The sequence below is a fragment of the Silurus aristotelis genome, assembly GCF_946808225.1.
Source record: "Silurus aristotelis genome assembly, chromosome: 20".
Classification (NCBI taxonomy): Eukaryota; Metazoa; Chordata; class Actinopteri; order Siluriformes; family Siluridae; genus Silurus; species Silurus aristotelis.
The window spans coordinates 5267587-5287586 of NC_139593.1; the positions used below are offsets into that span (position 1 = coordinate 5267587).

The 20000-nt window shown below is 42.5% G+C and overlaps 1 protein-coding gene across 2 annotated transcripts in view; it reads left to right on the forward strand.

Moving 5' to 3' along the window:
* Positions 1-20000, forward strand: part of usp34 (ubiquitin specific peptidase 34) — a 60732-nt gene that overhangs the window by 8703 nt on the left and 32029 nt on the right. Inside the window, exons 2-22 of one of the 2 annotated variants that reach the window (XM_083522715.1) lie at positions 481-568; positions 3954-4407; positions 5350-5400; positions 7353-7502; positions 8200-8267; positions 10141-10333; positions 11399-11460; positions 11598-11679; positions 11775-11867; positions 14363-14488; positions 14638-14767; positions 15039-15169; positions 15308-16032; positions 16113-16327; positions 16400-16515; positions 16886-17013; positions 17976-18065; positions 18172-18267; positions 18363-18445; positions 18591-18745; positions 18880-18993. In XM_083522715.1, the coding sequence (XP_083378841.1) occupies positions 481-568; positions 3954-4407; positions 5350-5400; positions 7353-7502; positions 8200-8267; positions 10141-10333; positions 11399-11460; positions 11598-11679; positions 11775-11867; positions 14363-14488; positions 14638-14767; positions 15039-15169; positions 15308-16032; positions 16113-16327; positions 16400-16515; positions 16886-17013; positions 17976-18065; positions 18172-18267; positions 18363-18445; positions 18591-18745; positions 18880-18993 (3350 nt within the window). Of the gene's footprint in view, positions 1-480; positions 569-3953; positions 4408-5349; positions 5401-7352; positions 7503-8199; positions 8268-10140; positions 10334-11398; positions 11461-11597; positions 11680-11774; positions 11868-14362; positions 14489-14637; positions 14768-15038; positions 15170-15307; positions 16033-16112; positions 16516-16885; positions 17014-17975; positions 18066-18171; positions 18268-18362; positions 18446-18590; positions 18746-18879; positions 18994-20000 lie in introns of both variants that reach the window. The other variant, XM_083522714.1, reaches the window with a different exon arrangement.

The following is a 20000-nucleotide window of genomic DNA, read 5'->3' on the forward strand; positions in this document are numbered from 1 at the left end:
TTGATCTACTTCTTCCCACCATATGTGCTTTTTCCCCAAACTGTCGGTAGGATGCACTTGGAGATCCAAACCTGTTCCAGCATGACAATGCAACTGTGCACAAAGCCAGCTCTGTGAAGATCTGTTTTACATGAGTTGGGAGATGTGGAAGATGTCCTGCTATAGAGCTCAACCCTATTGAACTCCTTTGGGATAAATTTTTTTTTTTTTTTTTACACTGACTGCACTTCACTTACATCAGTATCTGACACCCTTGCGAGCTGAATGAGATCATACACAAATCTCCACAACATCTAGTGGAACATCTTCCCAGAAGGTTATTATAAGAGCAAATGGAAACTCAATGTGGAATGAGATGTTCCACAAGCATATGATCAGGTGTCCACAAAACTTTGTCCATATAGTATGTGTCACTCATATAAACATGGTACATATTTCATTAAAAAGAAAACCCCTTTTTTTCGTTCTCCTTCCCACCAGTCTCTGATGCAGACAGTTCGGACGGCCTGCAGTTGAAGAAGGACCATGCGTTAAGAGTTTTCAGCTACATCGGCACATGGACACAGAGGTCAGCTTCTTCTTTTCATTTCATCATTTATTCATCATCAATGTATTATTTATTCAGCGATTCGATGTTCTATATAATCTCTACACACACCGCTGATGTCCCCCATGCTGAATCCTGTGTAGTTTCTCGACACTTTTCTTTACCCCTCTACCATTTTTATTTATTTATTTATCTTCACACCTTTCTTTTGGGAATGGGTTCACACACATGGTAAGAAGGTTCCGGACGGTGACGTTGACCCACTTTCTGACTCATGAGAGCATTAAGGATGAAGTATTTAGCCATCACCTCTGGTCTCAGTGCTGAGGAGTGTGTGCAGGTCTGCAGGTTTCTCAATGACACAGGAAATCCTCCTCAGCTGTTATATTCTCCACACCCGTGTTTCAGTCCCATTCACTAAATGATTTAGTCTGTACTTAAACAGTCATCACACACTAAACTGATCTGAACGTTTTCTCAGTAGTTTCAAAGCTCTGAATGCCTGCATTTTTATTGTTACAGTTACAGAACCAGTAAACAAAAAAAAAAAAAAAAAAAAAAAAAATATATATATATATATATATATATATATATGTATATGTTCGGATTTTCTTAAGCTTATCTCTTTTTTTTTTTTTTTTTTTTTTTTTTTTTTTCCTCTTTCTCCTTCTCCATTCTGAACTTACTGGGTTTGTTTGAATTATTTTTTTTTTGTTTCCTGTGCTATTATTTATTTTTTTGTTTAGTTTTTTTGAACTGTTGTGTTTGTTTGTTTGTTTCCTAAACATTTGGAATTTGTTTTTGGTCTGCTCCACTTAAAAAAAAGAGTTTTTGTGTTTTTTTTTTTTTTTTTTTTTTTTTTTCTCTGAACTTTGCTATTTTGTAAGTTTTTTTTTTTAGCTTAATTCTCCTTGTATATATTTTTTGTTTGTTTGTTGTGTTCATTTATTTGACTTAAAAAATATTTTTGTTCAGGTTTGCTTCTTGAACCCTTTTGTAGTCTTTTTTTTTTTTTTCCATCTTTATTTCCACTTTCTTTAGAAAAACTCACAAATTCAATATTTCCAGTCTCATGCACACATGCTGCATTAGACTTGACATTCATAACAAAAAAATGTAGAACCGGTCACCTCCCCAAACCCCCACCCCGCCCCCGCGATTTACAATAACTGTAGATTGGAAGGTTTCTACAAATACTGAACATTTAAGCAAATTTTACATGAGAAACAAAATTGAAATACGCATGTATTCAACCATATGGACAGCAACAGTAAAAATGTAGACAAGAATTGAGCAGTCAATACAGTTCAAGAGACATGTCAAATAATGCTAGCGACTTGTTTAAAAGAATATAATAAAGGCATATAATGACCTGAGCATTTCAGTCTCCCTGTCAGAATAGTCTTATTGGTTTCCAGATCTTACTGAAAATGGATAATTTATCCTTCAATATAAATCTCAATTCCTTCAAGTGCAACATATTTCCCTTTTCCCTGGCCCACATCTCAAAAGTTTTATCTGTAAGATGAGTCTTTTTTCAAGTATCATACTGAATGAGATGTTTGATATCTATTACAAAAAGCTCTCTTTGATCCCAATAGTCCAACATGAGGCTCAGGTTCCAGATTAATCGAGTAATTTAAATATAAATTAAAAAATACATTGCCAGAATGGCTGAATTTTACTACTGAGGTTTTACACTAATTACAGTTTGGAGAAACAGTTGAATATATCGTAGGAAGTTTACATTTGCAATAATGAAGTCTATGAATGACCTTAAACTGGATCAGATGATGCCTCACATTCATAGAACATGTATGTACGTTTCTCATGCATTCATCCCATCCATTGTCATGAATTTTCCCAGTTCTTCCCATTCATGCATTATTTTCTCTGTACTGTTGTCCACATCATCTGATAGTAACTTATAAAGTTTGATACGTTACCACGTGCTCCAGGGCGTAACAATTGTCTCCGAAAATAGGATTCAAACTGGAAAGTCTGGAATATGTTTTCTAATAAAATCCCAGTAAATAACGAATGAAGGTCATAGTATTGTTTTAGTTGTTCGAAAGAACAAAATGTTCCTTCTTTATAAAGATCTCGAATTGTTAAAATACCTTCATGTTCCCATTGGGGAAAGAGAAAAAAAATATTATTGTGTAATCCATGAAGAAAAACCTGATTATTCCATATTGGGGTCTCTAAATCAATATCTGGAATTTTCAAATCTACCTTCGTTTCCATAATATGATTGAATTAGAAATTACTATATTTGCATTAATATTTAGTTTGATCTATTTTAATGGGACTTTTAAGCAGGGCCAATAATGAAGTCATGATGCAAGAAGTTTCCTCGATTGCTAACCATTCTGGCTTCTCGCCCAACTCCGTCCACCACGCCATGGCGTTTAAATTACCTGCCCAATAATACAATTTTACATTGGGAAGACCAAATCCTCCTCGATTCTTAGGTTTATTTAAATGCTTCTTGTTAACCCTAGCTGTTTTATTCGCCCAAACGAATCTGTTATAATAGATTCTAGTTGTTTATAATAAGGAAGGGGGATAAAGAAAGATATAGCTTGAAATATATATAAAAATCTTGGAAGAACAACCATTTTTATAGCGTTACTCTTACCTACCCTAGACATAGGAAGTGTCTTCAAAAAGATATCTTCTTTTTCCAGTTCATTTGTAATAATTCATTTTTTTTAGTAATTGTTATACCTAATTATTTAAAGGAATTAAATATTATTATTTACACTCCAGAGGACACGTCTCCACTGCATCCGATGCTTTGCATTGCAATTAGTGATGTAAGGCTTGGATGCAGTTACTCAACCATGGAAACCCATATAGCTCTATACGCACTGTTCTTCAGCTAATCTGAAGGCCACATGAAGTTTGGAGGTCTGTAGCTATCGACTCTGCAGAAAGCTGCCGGATTCTGTGCACTACGTGTCTCAGCATCCGCACTGGGATTGGGAGCTCAGTGGTTAAGGCTCTGGGTTACTGATCAGAAGGTTGGGGGTTCAAGCCCCGGTATCGCCAAGCTGCCACTCTTTGGCCCTTGAGCAAGGCCCTTAACCCTCTGTGCTCCAGGGGCGCCAAATCTTCTGCCTTTAAAAAAATATATATATATATATTGTGTTTGTTTGCTGAACATTTTTAATATTTTGTGTTTCCTGAACTTGACTTATTTTAACAGCGTTTTTGTTTCCTGTCCTCCCTTTTTTTTCTTTGTGCGCAACTTTTTTTTTTGTCCTCAAAACTCGATAACTGTCTTGTTTTGTTTGCTTGTTTCTCACTTCTTTTCTCTTGATCATAAATGGTTTTATTTATTTAATTGCACGAACAAACAAATAATAAATAAATGATACCATAATAAAACTGTGTTTTCCAGGCAGTGTCTGTGCTGCTTCAAGGAGTACAAGCACCTGGAGGTGTTCAACCAACTGGTCTATGGCCTCATTAACCTGGTCATTGCCCAGGTAACCAGTTTGAGGGACATCCTCTGCAGTAGCCATGGCAACAGGAGAGGTGAAGGGGTGGAGTCTGAGTGGAGTACTGCTCATCCTCAGCCTTCTCACAATGAAGACGAGCCCCTGAACGTAGAGAGAGACTCTGCAGAGGAGGAGGACTGTGGGAATGGCGCGAATTCGGGCGAGAACCAGAACCAAAATTGCGAGTCCCAGCCGAGCGGGAGCGAGGGATCAGCGGAGGAGTGCAACCCAGATCTGTTCAACTCCTGGAGCACGGAGGAGAGAGAAAAGCTTCTGTTGTGTGCTGCAAAGATTTTCCAGATTCAGTTTCCCCTCTACACGGCCTACAAACACAACACACACCCTACGATAGAGGTACACACACACACACACACACACACACACACACACACACACACACACACACACACACACACCCTCTACACTCTGTACTATAGAGGTACACACACCCCTACACCCTGTACTATAGAGGTACACACACCCCTACACCCTGTACTATAGAGGTACACACACCCCTACACCCTGTACTATAGAGGTACACACACCCCTACACCCTGTACTATAGAGGTACACACACCCCTACACCCTGTACTATAGAGGTACACACACCCCTACACCCTGTACTATAGAGGTACACACACACCCCTACACCCTGTACTATAGAGGTACACACACCCCTACACCCTGTACTATAGAGGTACACACACCCCTACACCCTGTACTATAGAGGTACACACACCCCTACACCCTGTACTATAGAGGTACACACACCCCTACACCCTGTACTATAGAGGTACACACACCCCTACACCCTGTACTATAGAGGTACACACACCCCTACACCCTGTACTATAGAGGTACACACACCCCTACACCCTGTACTATAGAGGTACACACACCCCTACACCCTGTACTATAGAGGTACACACACACCCCTACACCCTGTACTATAGAGGTACACACACACCCCTTCACCCTGTACTATAGAGGTACACACACACCCCTTCACCCTGTACTATAGAGGTACACACACACCCCTTCACCCTGTACTATAGAGGTACACACACACCCCTACACCCTGTACTATAGAGGTACACACACACCCCTACACCCTGTACTATAGAGGTACACACACACCCCTACACCCTGTACTATAGAGGTACACACACACCCCTACACCCTGTACTATAGAGGTACACACACACCCCTACACCCTGTACTATAGAGGTACACACACACCCCTACACCCTGTACTATAGAGGTACACACACTCATTCTGGTGTCCTTCTTTCTCAGGACATCTCGGCTCAGGAAAGCAACATTCTCGGGTCCTTCTGTGACATGAATGTAAGCACTGTGTCTCTCTCTTTTCTTTTTTTTTTTATATATATAAAAAATAAACCATTGCTAGCATTATGCTAACCGCTTGGCACAAGTCTGAATGCAAGCAACTTGTTTGTTAGCATTGTGCTAAACATTTTGGAGAATGCTAACAGATGGAACTTTTTTTTTCTAGCATTGTTGGTATCGGTTGGATTTTAGAAATGTTGTCTGTTAGCATTGTGCTAAGGTTTTCAAATGGCTCCTTTGAAAATGCTATTCTTAACAAATAGAAAGTCAAAGCTAGCATTATTTTAACTATTTAAGAAACGGCTAATAGAATAATTTGAGCTGGTTTGGTGATAAATGTTAAGCTAACTTTGTTTGAAAGGTTTTTGTAAGAAGTTATTTTTTTGTTAAAACTATTTCCCTCAGTGAGATGGAACAAAACCATCGCTAAATAACGCTGATAACAAATGTTCCAAAGGATTATGCTAACTTAGTCCTGGCTTCCTGAGGGAACACTTCTATGACAAGTTATAGTTGTTATGCTACGTTCTTCAGGCCGTCTTCAGAGAGAACATGTTGGCTTCTTTAAAGACTCAGGCCATTACAGTGGTTTGGGTAAGAACCGGTTCCTCTCCAAATGCCTGGGTCTGTGTGGGCGATAATGAGAGGTGGATTTCTTTGTTCCGGGAAGTTGCTGACTTCATGCTGTAGCTGAGAGAGGAAGCTCTCTCTCTCTCTCTCTCTCTCTCTCTCTCTCTCTCTCTCTCTCTCTCTCTCCCTCCCTCCCTCCCTGTGTGTATGTAAGTGAAGACTTGGTTATTTGTAGTCCTCTGGTTAAATATAGAAACCATTTTTTGTTCCTCTATTGTGTGATGGCGACTGGGGCATTAAGGGCCAGATCTGTGTTCTGATTGGTAACTGGGACTTTCAAGGTTGGAACTATTGTCTGATTGGTTACTGGGGCATTGAGGACAGGATCTGTGTTCTGATTATTTACTGGGGTATTAAGGGCAGGGTCTGTGTTCTGATTGGTTACTAGGGTATTAAGGGCAGGGTCTGTGGTCTAATTGGTTACTGGGGCTTTGAGAAAGTATCTGTGGTCTGATTAGTTATTGAGGCAGTAAGGGCAGGATCTGTGTTCTTATTGTTTACTGGGGCATTAAAGACAGGATCTGTTTTTGATTGGTTACCGGGGCGCACAGTATCTGTGTTCTGATTGATTATTGGGGCATTAAATTTAGGATCTGTGTTCTGATTGTTTACTGGGGTATTAAGTTCAGGATCTGTGTTCTAATTGGTTACTGGGGCTTTAAGCTCAGGATTTGTGGTCCGGTTGGTTACTCTGGCATTAAGCACAATATCTGTGTTCTGATTGGTTACTTTGGCATTAAGCTCAGGATCTTTGTTTTGATTGGTTACTGAGGCCTTATGGACAGTATCTGTGTTCTGATTGGTTACTTGGGCATTAAGCTCAGGATCTGTGTTCTGATTGGTTACTGGGGCATTAAGTTTAGGATCTGTGTTTTGATTGGTTACTGGGAATTAAGCTCAGGATATGTGACCTGATTGGTTACTAGGGCATTAAGCTCAGGATCTATGGTCTGGTTGGTTACCAGGGCATTAAGTTTACGATCTGTGGTCTGATTTGATACTGGTGCATTTAGTTCAGGATCTGTGGTCTGATTGGTTACTGGGGATTAAGGACAGGATCTGTGTTCTGATTGGTTACTGGTATATCAACGTTTGGAACTGTTGTCTGATTATTGAATAACCTGATTTAGTATGATTTAGTTAGTATGGTGTAACCTGCATTGTTTGTTTGTTTTATTGTCTCCTTATTGGCTAGTTTTTGTTTTTTTATTAAAAAAATGTCTAGTATATGTCAAGTGTGTGTGTGTGTGTGTGTGTGTGTGTGTGTGTGTGTGTGTGTGTGTGTGTGTGTGTGTGTGTGTGTGTGTGTGTGTGCGTAGGATGTGGAAGTTCCTTTGCACTTGCTGCGCTACGTGTGTTTGTTCTGTGGGAAACACGGTCTGTCTCTGATGAAGGACTGCTTTGAGTCGGGGACACCGGAGACGCTGCCTTTCCCCATCGCACATGCCTTCATCACCATTGTCTCAAACGTAAGCTTACACACACTCAAAAAATGCATGTATGTTTGTGATAATAAAAACAAACTTATAAACTATCTTTGTCTTTTTAAAAGCCATTTCAGCACTTTCCATAGGAATAAAGTGGAAATTTACTAAAATGCAGTTGAGCCTGTAACAGAGAACTTAAATGTAGTAAAAAAAATAAAAAAATAAAATAAATTGCAGAATAATTTGGGTTAAAACAACCAGATTTAATGCAACTTCAGTTAAGTTTTTACCTGCACATTCATCAATCACATGCCACGCCCCCTACGTGCACTGTGCGTTCCTGAATAACACAGGACACATCATTTATAAAATCCTGCACACAAAATAATGTCAAAACATGTCCATCTTGGTGAGTATTTACATTAATTACATAAATATTACATAAACTTCTGTTTGAAACTTCCTTGTGCTGTGTGTAAGCGATCGTGCAACAAAATTATACTAACAATTACAGTCAGAAATGTCACTTCACCTAAAAATCTCTATTACTTTGTATGCATTTCAGCTTATAAAAATATCCCCAAATTTCAATGAATTCCCATAAATTCCTGGTAAGTTTTCATCTTTTCGGAAACCGAGATTCCCCAGATGAAGTTTCTGGAAATGTACTGCCCCTTTGCATCCATAGCCATGATAGAACATGTGACTTAATGAAATGATCATTTGGGTTGGGTTGCAGATCAGGATATGGTTGCACATTCCAGCTGTGATGCAGCACATCATCCCCTTCCGCACTCACGTCATCAGGTGAGAACACGTTTCCTCACGTTTCATCGCGTTACTGTGTTATCAGCCTTTATGCCTTAGTTGTAGAAAAGGGGGCGTGGCCTTTGTGCCATAGTTGTGGGAAAGGAGGCGTGGCCTTTGTGCAGTAGTTGTGGTAAAGTAGTTGCACCTACTCAGGAGTCTTAAAGAATGGTGATCATTATGGGGTAGTTTACTGTAATTTATTGATAATTGAACAAATTACAGTACACAATTCAGCAAACCACAGCAATGTGCACTACCGTGATGTATAAACTTTACTTGTATATGTTTGTGGCATCCCGCTCCTATCATATGAATGTTTAAATGCTGCGTGGAAATTTGTACACTTTTTTTCTTATCGCTTTGGTTAAACTATCGTAACTCAGGGACTACCTGTAGATGTTGAAAAAGAGGTGTGTAGCTTTTGTGCCTTAGTTGTAGTGAAGGGGGTGTGGCTGTTATGTTTTAGTTAGTGAAGGGGGTGTGGCTGTTATGTCTTAGTTAGTGAAGGGGGTGTGGCCGTTATGTCTTAGTTAGTGGGGGGGTGTGGCCATTATTTCTTAGTTAGTGGAGGGGGTGTGGCCATTATGTCTTAGTTGATGAATGGGGTGTGGCCTTTATGCATTAGTTTGTGAAGGGGGTGTGGCTGTTATGCCTTAGTTAGGGAAGGGGGTTTGGCCTTTATGTCTTAGTTGATGAATGGGGTGTGGCCTTTATGCAATAGTTAGTGAATGGGGTGTGGCTGTTATGCCTTAGTTAGGGAAGGGGGTTTGGCCTTTATGTCTTAGTTTGTGAAGGGTGTGTGGCCATTATGTTTTACTTAGTGAAGGGGGTTTGGCCTTTGTCTTAGTTAGTGAACGGGGCATGGCCTTTATGCTTTAGTTATTGGAGGTGTGGCCTTTATGCTTTAGTTAGTGTTGGGGGTGTGGCCTTTATGCTTTAGTTATTGGAGGTGTGGCCTTTATGCTTTAGTTAGTATAGGGGTGTGGCCTTTATGCCTTAGTTAGTGAAGGAGGTGTAGCGTTTATGCATTAGTAAATGAATGAGGCGTGGCCTTTATGCTTTAGTTAGTGAATGAGGTGCAGCCTAAATGCTTTAGTTAGTGAAGGGGGTGTGGCCTTTATGCTTTAGTTAGTGTGGGTGTGGCCTTTATGCTTTAGTTAGTGAAGGGTCATGTGGCCTTTATACCTTAGTGAAGGATGTGTGGACTTTATACTTTTTTTCATAGTTTAATAAAGCAGACGTGACCCCACTGTCTGCTAGTCCTAGTAAAGGAGGAGTGTCCTGTTTCTGTGACAGAGAAAGAGGCATTGTCTTTTTGTCTCTGCACCAGGAATAGAGGCGTGGCCTCTGCCACTATAAATCCATTCCTTTCTTGCGTAATCTGTTAGCCGAGTCAGATGAAGATGTTTCTCCACCGGGGTTGCTAGGAAGAGCATCCATCACCATGGCAACAGTCACTGTGATTCTCCTCAGATTACCCTGAGGAAGCCAGACGGCTGGCGGGAAGTGGAGAGACGTCGGTCATGTGACTGCAGACACGGCAGCATTCCGAACAGCTCCTTAGAATGTCTAGTGAGGAACAAATAAACGTTTGATCAGAACTCAAGCAGTTTTTAGTCTTTCTAAGGTGAAGTAGAGTGGAGTTGAGTCGGGCGTGAGCGCGTATGAACCGATCATTCTGTTCTCGGAGATTAATTCAGTGTGAGGACTTTGTAATAAACTGTGTGTATGGTGTTGGTGTAACATGACAGTGAAGTTAACGGTGTGCGTGAGTCATACAGGGTCACCCGGCACTGCTCATTCTCATCCCTGTGTCACTGTCACTCCCGCTTACCCTCTATCTAATGTGTGTGTGTGTGTGTGTGTGTAGGTACCTGTGTAAGCTGTCGGATCAGGAGCTACGCCAAAGCGCAGCAAGGAACATGGCTGACCTGATGTGGAGCACCGTGAAGGAGCCGCTGGACAGTGCGCTGTGCTTCGACAAAGAGAGCCTCGACCTCGCCTTTAAGTACTTCATGTCACCCACGCTCACCATGAGACTGGCTGGACTGAGCCAGATCACGGTGAGACACTCGCACTCGCGCACACACATTTACCATGAACCGCTTAGAAATCAGGGTCATGTGATCTGGATTGTTTCATTAATTGATTTATTTTGTTCTGTAACCTGCAGAATACATAGAAGATCAGTGGTGTGTTGAATGTGCATTTTTTTGTATTATATTTATGCAATTTTTGTAAGATATTTTGTAAAAGGAAAAACTGTTCACATCTTTTTTTGTGTGCCTTTAATCCGAAAGTTTTACTTGGTATTAATGCTGTAAATGAGGTCTCATAGACTTTTGTAAAATCCACATTGTGTTTATGTAATGATTGTACAAGGAGTCTGGTGCTTTTCCTCCATGGGGAAGTTTTCTATAGTTTATAGCTGCTATAACCTACACTATATGAACTTATTGAGAAACCTGACTTTCACCATACTCTACTTGACCTCACTAGGAGACCCAAACCTGTTCCTGCACGACAATGCCCCTGTGCACAAAGCCAGATCCATGAAGATCTTCTTTCCATGGATTGAAAGATGTGGAAGATCTCCTGCTTTAAAGCTTCAACCCTATTGGGATGAATCTTTCACACTGACTGCACCCCAGGCCTCCTCACCATCAGTACCTGACTTTACTAACACCCTTGTTGCTAAATAAATAAAATCTCACACAAATCGCCAAAAAATATAGTTGGACATTTTCCCACAAGATATTTCATTCAGCCACAAGGATGTTAGTAGAGTCTGGTGTACTGATAGAGGTGAGGTGAGGAGGCCTGGGGTGCAGTCAGTGTTAAAAATTCATCCCAATAGGGTTGAAGATGTATAGCAGGAGATCTTTCTCATCTTCCAACACTTGTAAATAAACAGATTAAAATAGATTTGGGTCTCCTAGTTCAAGCGAAGGGAAATGTTATTCTTTCGTATACGATTGTGTGTTCTCCAGGTTTGTGGTAACAGTTTGGAGAAGAACCACATATGGCTGGAAATTTCAGGTGTCCCAATACTTTGTCCATATAGTGTAGCTAAACCAGAATTTGCTGGAAACACACGTAAATGTTTTTGTCTCTCTTTCTTTTCACAGAATCAGCTGCATACATTTAATGACGTCTGCAATAATGAGTCTCTGGTGTCCGACACGGAGACGTGAGTAACCCCCCCTTATGTTCAAACCATCTCTTACAACGTCTACGGATATTCCAGTGGTCCTAATAAAAGTGAATTGAATCTGTCTAGTTGTGAAGGTATATGTTGACTGTGTTGCTATGTGATCTCTCCTCCAGGTCGATAGCAAAAGAACTCGCCGACTGGCTCATCAACAACAACGTGATCGAGCACATCTTTGGACCAAATTTGCACATTGAGGTCAGTGTCTCTCTACTGTTCCTCAGAACCATGTGGTCACATTCGAGTTCTTGGGTTTACACGTGAGAGTCATTTTGTTTCTGTGTCTGTTGTAGATTATTAAACAGTGCCAAGTGATCCTGAACTTCCTGGCTGCAGAGGGCAGGCTGAGCACACAGCACGTCGACTGCATCTGGGCTGCTGCTCAGGTTTTACACAAACACACACACTACAAATGTTTAAGAGGACATTTCCAGAACTTCTGTTTGTTGGTATCTATATCATTTAACAACACACGCACCCCACACGCACCCCACACGCACCCCACACGCACCCCACACGCACACACACACACTACAGATGTTTAAGAAGGACATTTCCAGAACCTCTGTTTGTTGGGATCTATATCATTACTGTAACAACACACACACACACACACACACACACACACACACTACAGATGTTTAAGAGGACATTTCCAGAACTTCTGTTTGTTGGTATCTATATCATTACTGTAACAACACACACATACACACACGCACACACACTACAGATGTTTAAGAGTACATTTCCATAACTTCTGTTTGTTGGTATCTATATAATTACTGTAACAACACACACACACACACACACACACAAACTACAGATGTTTAAGAGGACATTTCCAGAACTTCTGTTTGTTGGTATCTATATCATTACTGTAACAACACACACATACACACACGCACACACACTACAGATGTTTAAGAGTACATTTCCAGAACTTCTGTTTGTTGGTATCTATATCATTACTGTAACACACACACACACACACACACACACACACACACACACACACACACACACACACACTACAGATGTTTAAGAGGACATTTCCATAACTTCTCTTTGTTGAGATCTATATCATTACTGTAACAACACACACACACACACACACACACACACACACACACACACACACACACACACACTACAGATGTTTAAGAGGACATTTCCATAACTTCTGTTTGTTGGTATTTAGAGTATTATTACTGTAACAACACACACACACACACACACACACACACACACACACACACACACCCTATACATATGTTTAAGAGGACACCTACATAACTGCTGTTAATTTGTTGGTATCTATTACATTTAGATACTGTAATAAAACACGCACACACACACATTCTACAGATGTTTAGGAGGACATTTTTGTATCTTCATATAGTCTGTTGGTATCTATAACATTGTCCCTACAAGATGAAGGAGATTGGCTGCAAGGAAAGACATGGCACTGATAAGCAAACATGGAAATCTGTAGTAACACACACATTTTGGGTGATTACAAGATGAAGCCTGGCAATAAGGACAGGCATTGGACTGATGCCATACACACTACTATGTTTAGGAGGACAATGTTTTGGAGGACAGTGTTTCCCCAAGTTCTTTTAGTTTGTTGCTATCTATAACATTACAAGAGGAAGGAAAGGCTTTTCCTTGATGACACACATCCAGACACACACACACACACACCAGTTTTTTAGGAGGACATTTACATAACTTTTTTTTGTTGGTGTCTTTAATGTATCTATAACAAATTCTTTCTCCAAATGAATCACAAAGCCAGTCAAGGTCATTTGTGAGCTCATGTATGCAGTAGAGCGTAGACAGCATGTCTCACACTGCCAAGTCAAAAGATGACTTTGACCTGGTTTTGTGTGTGTCGGGGGTGATGAGGGGAGAGTTATGTAGTGGGTGAGACCAAAAAGGAAAAAAATGATGTGGGGGTGATTTTAAACGAATAAAACCAACCACATCTTTCTTTTTTTATCGTGTGTATTGCAACTGATAAAGGATACCACGTACAAACAGGGTCTTGCTCGGGCATTACTACTTGCATTGGAAAATATTGAGAAGGGTCATAAACAGAACTTTTTAATTGCCCCTGACTCACAGTCACTTAAATCTGTCAAGGCTGAACACCTCATAATTGTTGAGATTTTAACTAAACTAGAACATTTAAAGAAGGAAAACTTTAATATTATATTTTGCATGGTCAAAGTCACATTGGTTTGACTGGCAATGAGAGAGTAGATGCAGCTGCCAGTAAAACACATGATCTGAAAATAACTGACTGAAATACCACCTTCTGACCTCAGACCTTTAATTAACCTATACATCACAAACAAATGGCAGAAGGAATGGGACTTTAAACTGTATGAAATAAGCAATGGAACTAAAAGAAGTGTCTTATAGTTTTAAATCAAGGCATGACCAAGTTGTCTACACTCTGTGCTGACTTAGCCACTCAAGGGTCACTTTGGGGTTTCTGCTGATAGGTGAAGCTCCACTCTTATGTCTCTCATGTCCTTTGACTATTAAACACATCTTGTTGGACTGTAACTTTTGTGAAACTGCTGGGAAATGATTTTATTCAGAAACATATTTACAAGGGATCTTTTTATAATGTATTACCTGAATGTGTTTTAAGTTTTTTTGTCTCATGTAAAGCTGAAATGTTTTGTATAGTAATTTGAATGTAATGAATTTGATGATGACCCGTGTCTGTCATGTATATAGCCCTGATGCTAACATGACGTTAAAGCTCAATAAACAAACATCAAACAGAGTCTTGAACTTGCATCCTTCTGATCTCTAAACCACCAAAACGTCGGACTGAATCTAACTCCTGAATGTTTTGTATTCTCAGCTGAAGCACTGCAGCCGCTACATCCATGACCTGTTCCCTTCCCTCATCAAGAACCTGGACCCTGTGCCTCTCAGACACGTCCTTAACCTGGTGTCTGGACTCCACCCTAGTGCACATACTGAACAGGTACACACACACACACACACACACACACACACACACACATAGATCAAATGCTTTATCTTAGAGCAGATTACGCTGACGAGTTTTGACTCACAAAAACATCTACTCTGTGTGTGTGTGTGTGTGTGTGTGTGTGTGTGTGTGTGTGTTAGACCCTGTACTTGGCATCCATGTTGATCAAGGCCCTGTGGAATAACGCTCTGGCAGCCAAAGCACAGCTTTCCAAACAGAGTTCCTTCGCTTCTCTACTCAACACCAACCTGCCAATGGGCAACAAGAAAGGTATAGAGAGAGTATGTGCGTATGAGTGTATATGAGAGTGTATGAGTGTGCGTGTGATTGTATGAGATTGTGACTGAGTGTATGAGTGTATGAGAGTGCGTGCGAGTGTATAAATGTATTAGTGCGTGCGAGTGTATGAGAATGTGCTTGCGAGTGTTCCATTTTTGTATGGAAGCCAAAGGCACATGCATGCATCTAAAAAAAAAAACAAAAAACAAAAAAACTATAAACTTTTACACAAGTGAACATATGCCGTAAATTAATTTTGCAGGTTCTCCAGCAGCGAGCCCAGAGAGCAGTGACAACAGCGACACCCATCACAGCGGAGGCAGTGACATGGAGATGGACGAGCCGATCATGGGGAGCGGGAAACGCAGCCAGCAGAGGCTCTCGGACACTGAGGTCTCACTCACACTTATGTTGCTTTGTGTTTGGTATATTTTTTGTCACATGACCATCATTTATTGAGTTGTTATTGAAGCGTTCCAGTCATATGCAGATTTCTGTGAACTTCGTTGTCTTGCGTTTCCACGTGCACAGGAGTCGATGCAGGGCAGCTCGGACGAGACGGCGAACAGCGGCGAAGAGGGCAGCAGCGGCCCAGGGAGCAGCAGTGGCCGCAGTGAGGCCTCCAGCAACGAGGCCGAGTCAAGCCGAGCCAGCCAATCGGCAGGCAGCCCTGGCAGCGAGCTCCACTCTGACATAGCAGACAGCGAAGCCTTGAAGGAGGATGAGGACCGGCCGGCCCCGGTGTCTGAGCACAGCCCGCAGAAAGACACCCTGACTTCCGAAGTCCGTAAACGCAAAGCCGGGGAGGCTCTCGGGGAAATCCAGGGCCCTCCGGAAAGACCAGGAACGTCTGGAGCGGTCATATCGGGTTCCATGGGTCCTAGTCTTCAGAAACCCAAAACCTTGTCCTTTTCCTCAGAGGCCACTTCTGCCATGGTGACCTCGTCATCCTCTTCATCCTTGAGAATTTTGGACACTTGCTCTTCGTCATCGGCTTGTTTAGAAGGATCCTCGGAGGAGCGTGTCGATCCTGCCTCTCTTTCACAATCCCAGAATTCTCAGCAACCGCAAGGGATAGGGCCGGAGATGGGCTCCTCACACGGGACGCCAATCTCGCAGGAGCCTCCCTGCTTAACCCGTGCCACAGACTTCCTCTCGGAAGCCATGGGCAACGAACTGTTCAACTGCAGGCGCTTTATCAACCCACAGCATCACCACCACCACCATCATCACCACCATCACCATCACCACGAAGGGTAAAAAAAAACAAATCAGTTAGTTTAAGGCACATGTTCTAACGTTTGTTCCTTTGAGCAACTCTTCTGTCTCTTTCCAGCCACATAGTCGAGGACATGCTGAGTGCAGACGACGTGAGTTGCAGCAGTTCCCAAGTCAGCGCCAAGTCCGAGAAGAACATGGCGGATTTCGACGGAGAGGAGTCCGGCTGCGAGGAGGAGCTGGTCCAGATCAACTCTCATGCCGAGCTCAGTTCACACCTGCAGCAGCATTTGCCCAACCTGGCCTCTATATACCACGAGCACCTGGTGCAAGGTACCCTCCTGCCTCCTGGTATACCAACAGGGCTATATCCAAACTACCAACTCATACTGATGCCCCCTTTAGGTCCTGCTGTTCACAAACACCAGTACTCAGGACATGCGGTGACGGACATTAACCTGGACAACGTATGCAAGAAAGGAAACACTCTCCTGTGGGACCTGGTGCAGGACGAGGACGCGGTGAGACCCTGGGGGGTTGGGGGCAAACAAAGATTGGAGAATTATACTGGTGCTGTGAGAGGGGGGTAAATGAGGCAATCTTTAGCATTCTGCTCTAGAACACAAGAAATGCAAAGGATACAACAGAGAGGTGGTAGTTTAGTGGTTAAGGCATTGTATCCAAAGGTCTTGAGTTCAAATCCCAGCCACACCAAAGCCCTTAACCCCATAGCTGCTCAGTTGTTTGTATGAGATAAAAGTCAATGTAAATGGACGAGTCCAGTGTTTGAACTCCAGAAGAATGTTCCAGAAGCTCCTTAGATATCCCCAATACAGTACCATGAAAATTCCGTTCGAACCTGTGTGTATTTTTCTTATGCCTCCTTGTCAGATTCACTTGTCGGAGGGTTTGATAAACGAGGCGGAGAAGTTGCTGTGTTCCCTCGTGTGCTGGTTCACCGATAGGCAAATCCGCATGCGCTTCATCGAGGGCTGTTTGGAAAACCTCGCGCACCACCGGTGAGACTTCAAACCGTCCCTGATACCGTGTCAGGAAATGAGAGTAATGTTCTTTTTGAGGCTGGAGGCTGAATAATGTGTGACAGGGTGAACGTTAGAAAGAGCGAGATCCTAGTAATACAGGGATGTTCTAGTGAGCAAAAGAGCGATATGTTCGAAAGATATAGAGGGAGAGAAAGAGCATTCTCCTAGAGAAAGAAAGAAAGCAACATTCTAGCGAGAGAGAGAGTGATAAACCCTTGCGAAAGAGTGATATCCTAGCGATAGAAAGAGGGATAATATAGCGAGGGAAAGGGTGACATGCTAATGACAGAGGGGTATTCAAGTGAGAAAAAGAACAATATCCTTACGAGAGAAAGAGTGATATCGCAGCGAGCAAAAAAGCTTGTGAGAGTAATATCTTAGAGAGAGAAAGGATCGAGAACCAAGCCTGAGAAAGAGCGAGGTCCTAGCGAGAGAGTGTTGATCTAGTGAGGGGAAAAAAGAGCAATTTGTTGGTGAAAGAAAGCGTTCTTTCTCTCTCTCGGATATCGCTCTATCATAGTTAGAAAGAGTAATAACCAGGCGAGAGAACGAGTGATATCCTGGTGATAGATAGAGGGATATATATGAGAGAAAGCGTGCTTGCTAAGCGATAGAAAGAACAATATTCTAACGAGAGAAAGAAGGCTAGCTATCCGATAGAAAGAACGAGTTCCTAGCGAGCAAAAAGGATATTTTAGCGAGAGAAAGAATGCTAGCTAAGCGATAGAAAGAGCAATATCCTGCCAATAGAGGGATATTCTGGCGAGAGAAAGATTGCTAGCTAAGCTATAGAAAGATCGAGTTCCTAGCGAGCAATAGAGAGATATTCTAGTGAGAGAAAGAACGAGATCATAGCGAGTTATTAAGGAGGAGTAACCTAGCGAAAGAAAGAGCGCAATCCTAGTGAGGGATCTGCTGATGGTTGGTGTGTGTCTCAGGTCCGTGGTGGTTTGTCTCCGTCTGCTGCCGAAGTTGTTCGGGACGTTCCAGCAGTTCGGCTCCAGCTACGACACTCACTGGATCACCATGTAAGTGAGCTGCATCTGTACAGCTTCCTGTACCGGGACTGTAGACTGTAACAGGGTGGGGATGATGAGGATGGAGGTGGATGAAGGTCTTTCCTGTGTGCTGTAGGTGGGCCGAGAAGGAACTCCACATGATGAAGCTGTTCTTCGAGGACCTGCTGCACTACATCGAAGAAGTGCGGGAACAGCGGCACAAGTTCTCCCTGTGAGTACTAGGCGAGGCTGGTGCATAAGTTTGTGGTTATATATAACCCTTTTTTGTGTTGATGAAATACTGTATTGTGTGTGTGTGTGATGCAGGTACAGCCACAGTGCAGAGGTGCAGGTGCGTCTTCAGTTCCTCACCTGTGTGTTTTCTACACTCGGCTCTCCAGATCACTTCAGTGAGTCTCTTAGTCTGAATCATACACTCAATCCTATCTCACACACACACACACACACACACACACATTCTTTATTAACACCAGCCAGCGGTATTTGCAGGTTCAATTTGAGGTGTGTGTGTGTGTGTGTGTGTGTGTGTGTCAGGGCTGAGTCTGGAGCAGGTGGACATCCTGTGGCACTGTCTGGTGGAAGACTCAGAGTGTTACGATGATGCACTGCACTGGTTTCTCAACCAGGTGCGCAGTAAAGACCAGCATGCCATGGGCATGGAGACCTACAAACACCTCTTCCTGGAGAAGGTGAGATCTCGTACACTGGAGGGGTGTGGTATATGAGAGGGGGTCTGGTATATGAGGAGAGCAATTAAAAAATAAATTAAAAAAATCCCCTGCATTGCTGTTTGAGTTTTATTTGTGTGTGTGTTGTGTGTTAGATGCCCCAGTTAAAGCCCGAGACGATCAGTATGACGGGCCTCAATCTGTTCCAGCACCTCTGTAACTTGGCACGTCTGGCCACCAGTGCATACGACAGCAACTCCAACTGCGAGGTACACACACACACACACACACACACATACACACACACACCTCAACCTGCAAGTATGTGCAATGTCCAGAATGTACAAGTGTGTGTAATGTTTAACAGAATGGGTGGATGTCTATAGTAAACAGTAAGTCCATAAGTGCAGATGTCTGCAGATATGCTACAGAGTCCAATGTGCATTTTTAATGCTCAGAAAAATGGCTGAATGCGAGTGTGCCTTAATGTCCATGTTTTGTCCATTAATATCCACAATGAAGGAGGAGGAAACAAGGTCATGGGTGGTTTAGCTTGAGGGAAGAAGTTGTTGTAGAACCTTGTGGTTCTGATGCATTGGACCCTCGTGCCTGATGGCAGGGTCTTGAACAGTCTGTGGGAGGGGTGAGAGTGATCCTTCACAATAGCAGAGGCTCTGCATACCCAGCGTGTGTATTAAAGACGTCCTAACCAGAGGGGAGGGAGACCCCATGATCCTCTCAGCTGTCCTCACTAGGCGCTTGTAGGGTCTTGTGTTCTGATGTATTGTAGTTTCCGAACCACACAGGCCAACACTCTCTCGACAGTTGCTCTGTTTGGGTGGTGGAAGGCTGGCTCTCTTCATCCTCTCAAAGAAGTGAGGACGTTGTTGGGCCTTCTTTACAATGGAGTTGGTGTTGGTCGTCCAGGTGAGGTCATCAGAGATGTGTACACTAGGAAACCCGACCCTTTTCTGTCAACAACGATCTTCTTTGTTTTGTCTACATTAAGATATAGGCGGTTGTTTTGAAGCCACTTCACCAGTTGTTCCACCTCCTCTCTGTATGGTGTTTTATTGTCATTGCTGATGAGGCCCACTACTGTCGTGTCGTCAGCAAACTTGATGATGAGGTTGGATTCTGACTTTGTGCAGTCGTGGGTGAGCAGAGTGAACAGCAGTGGGCTGAGCACACAGCCTTGAGGGTCTCTGAGCACTTTCCCTGGTATATTATCTGGGCTTTTCATGGGTTGACTCTAAACAGTGTCCTCCTCACATCA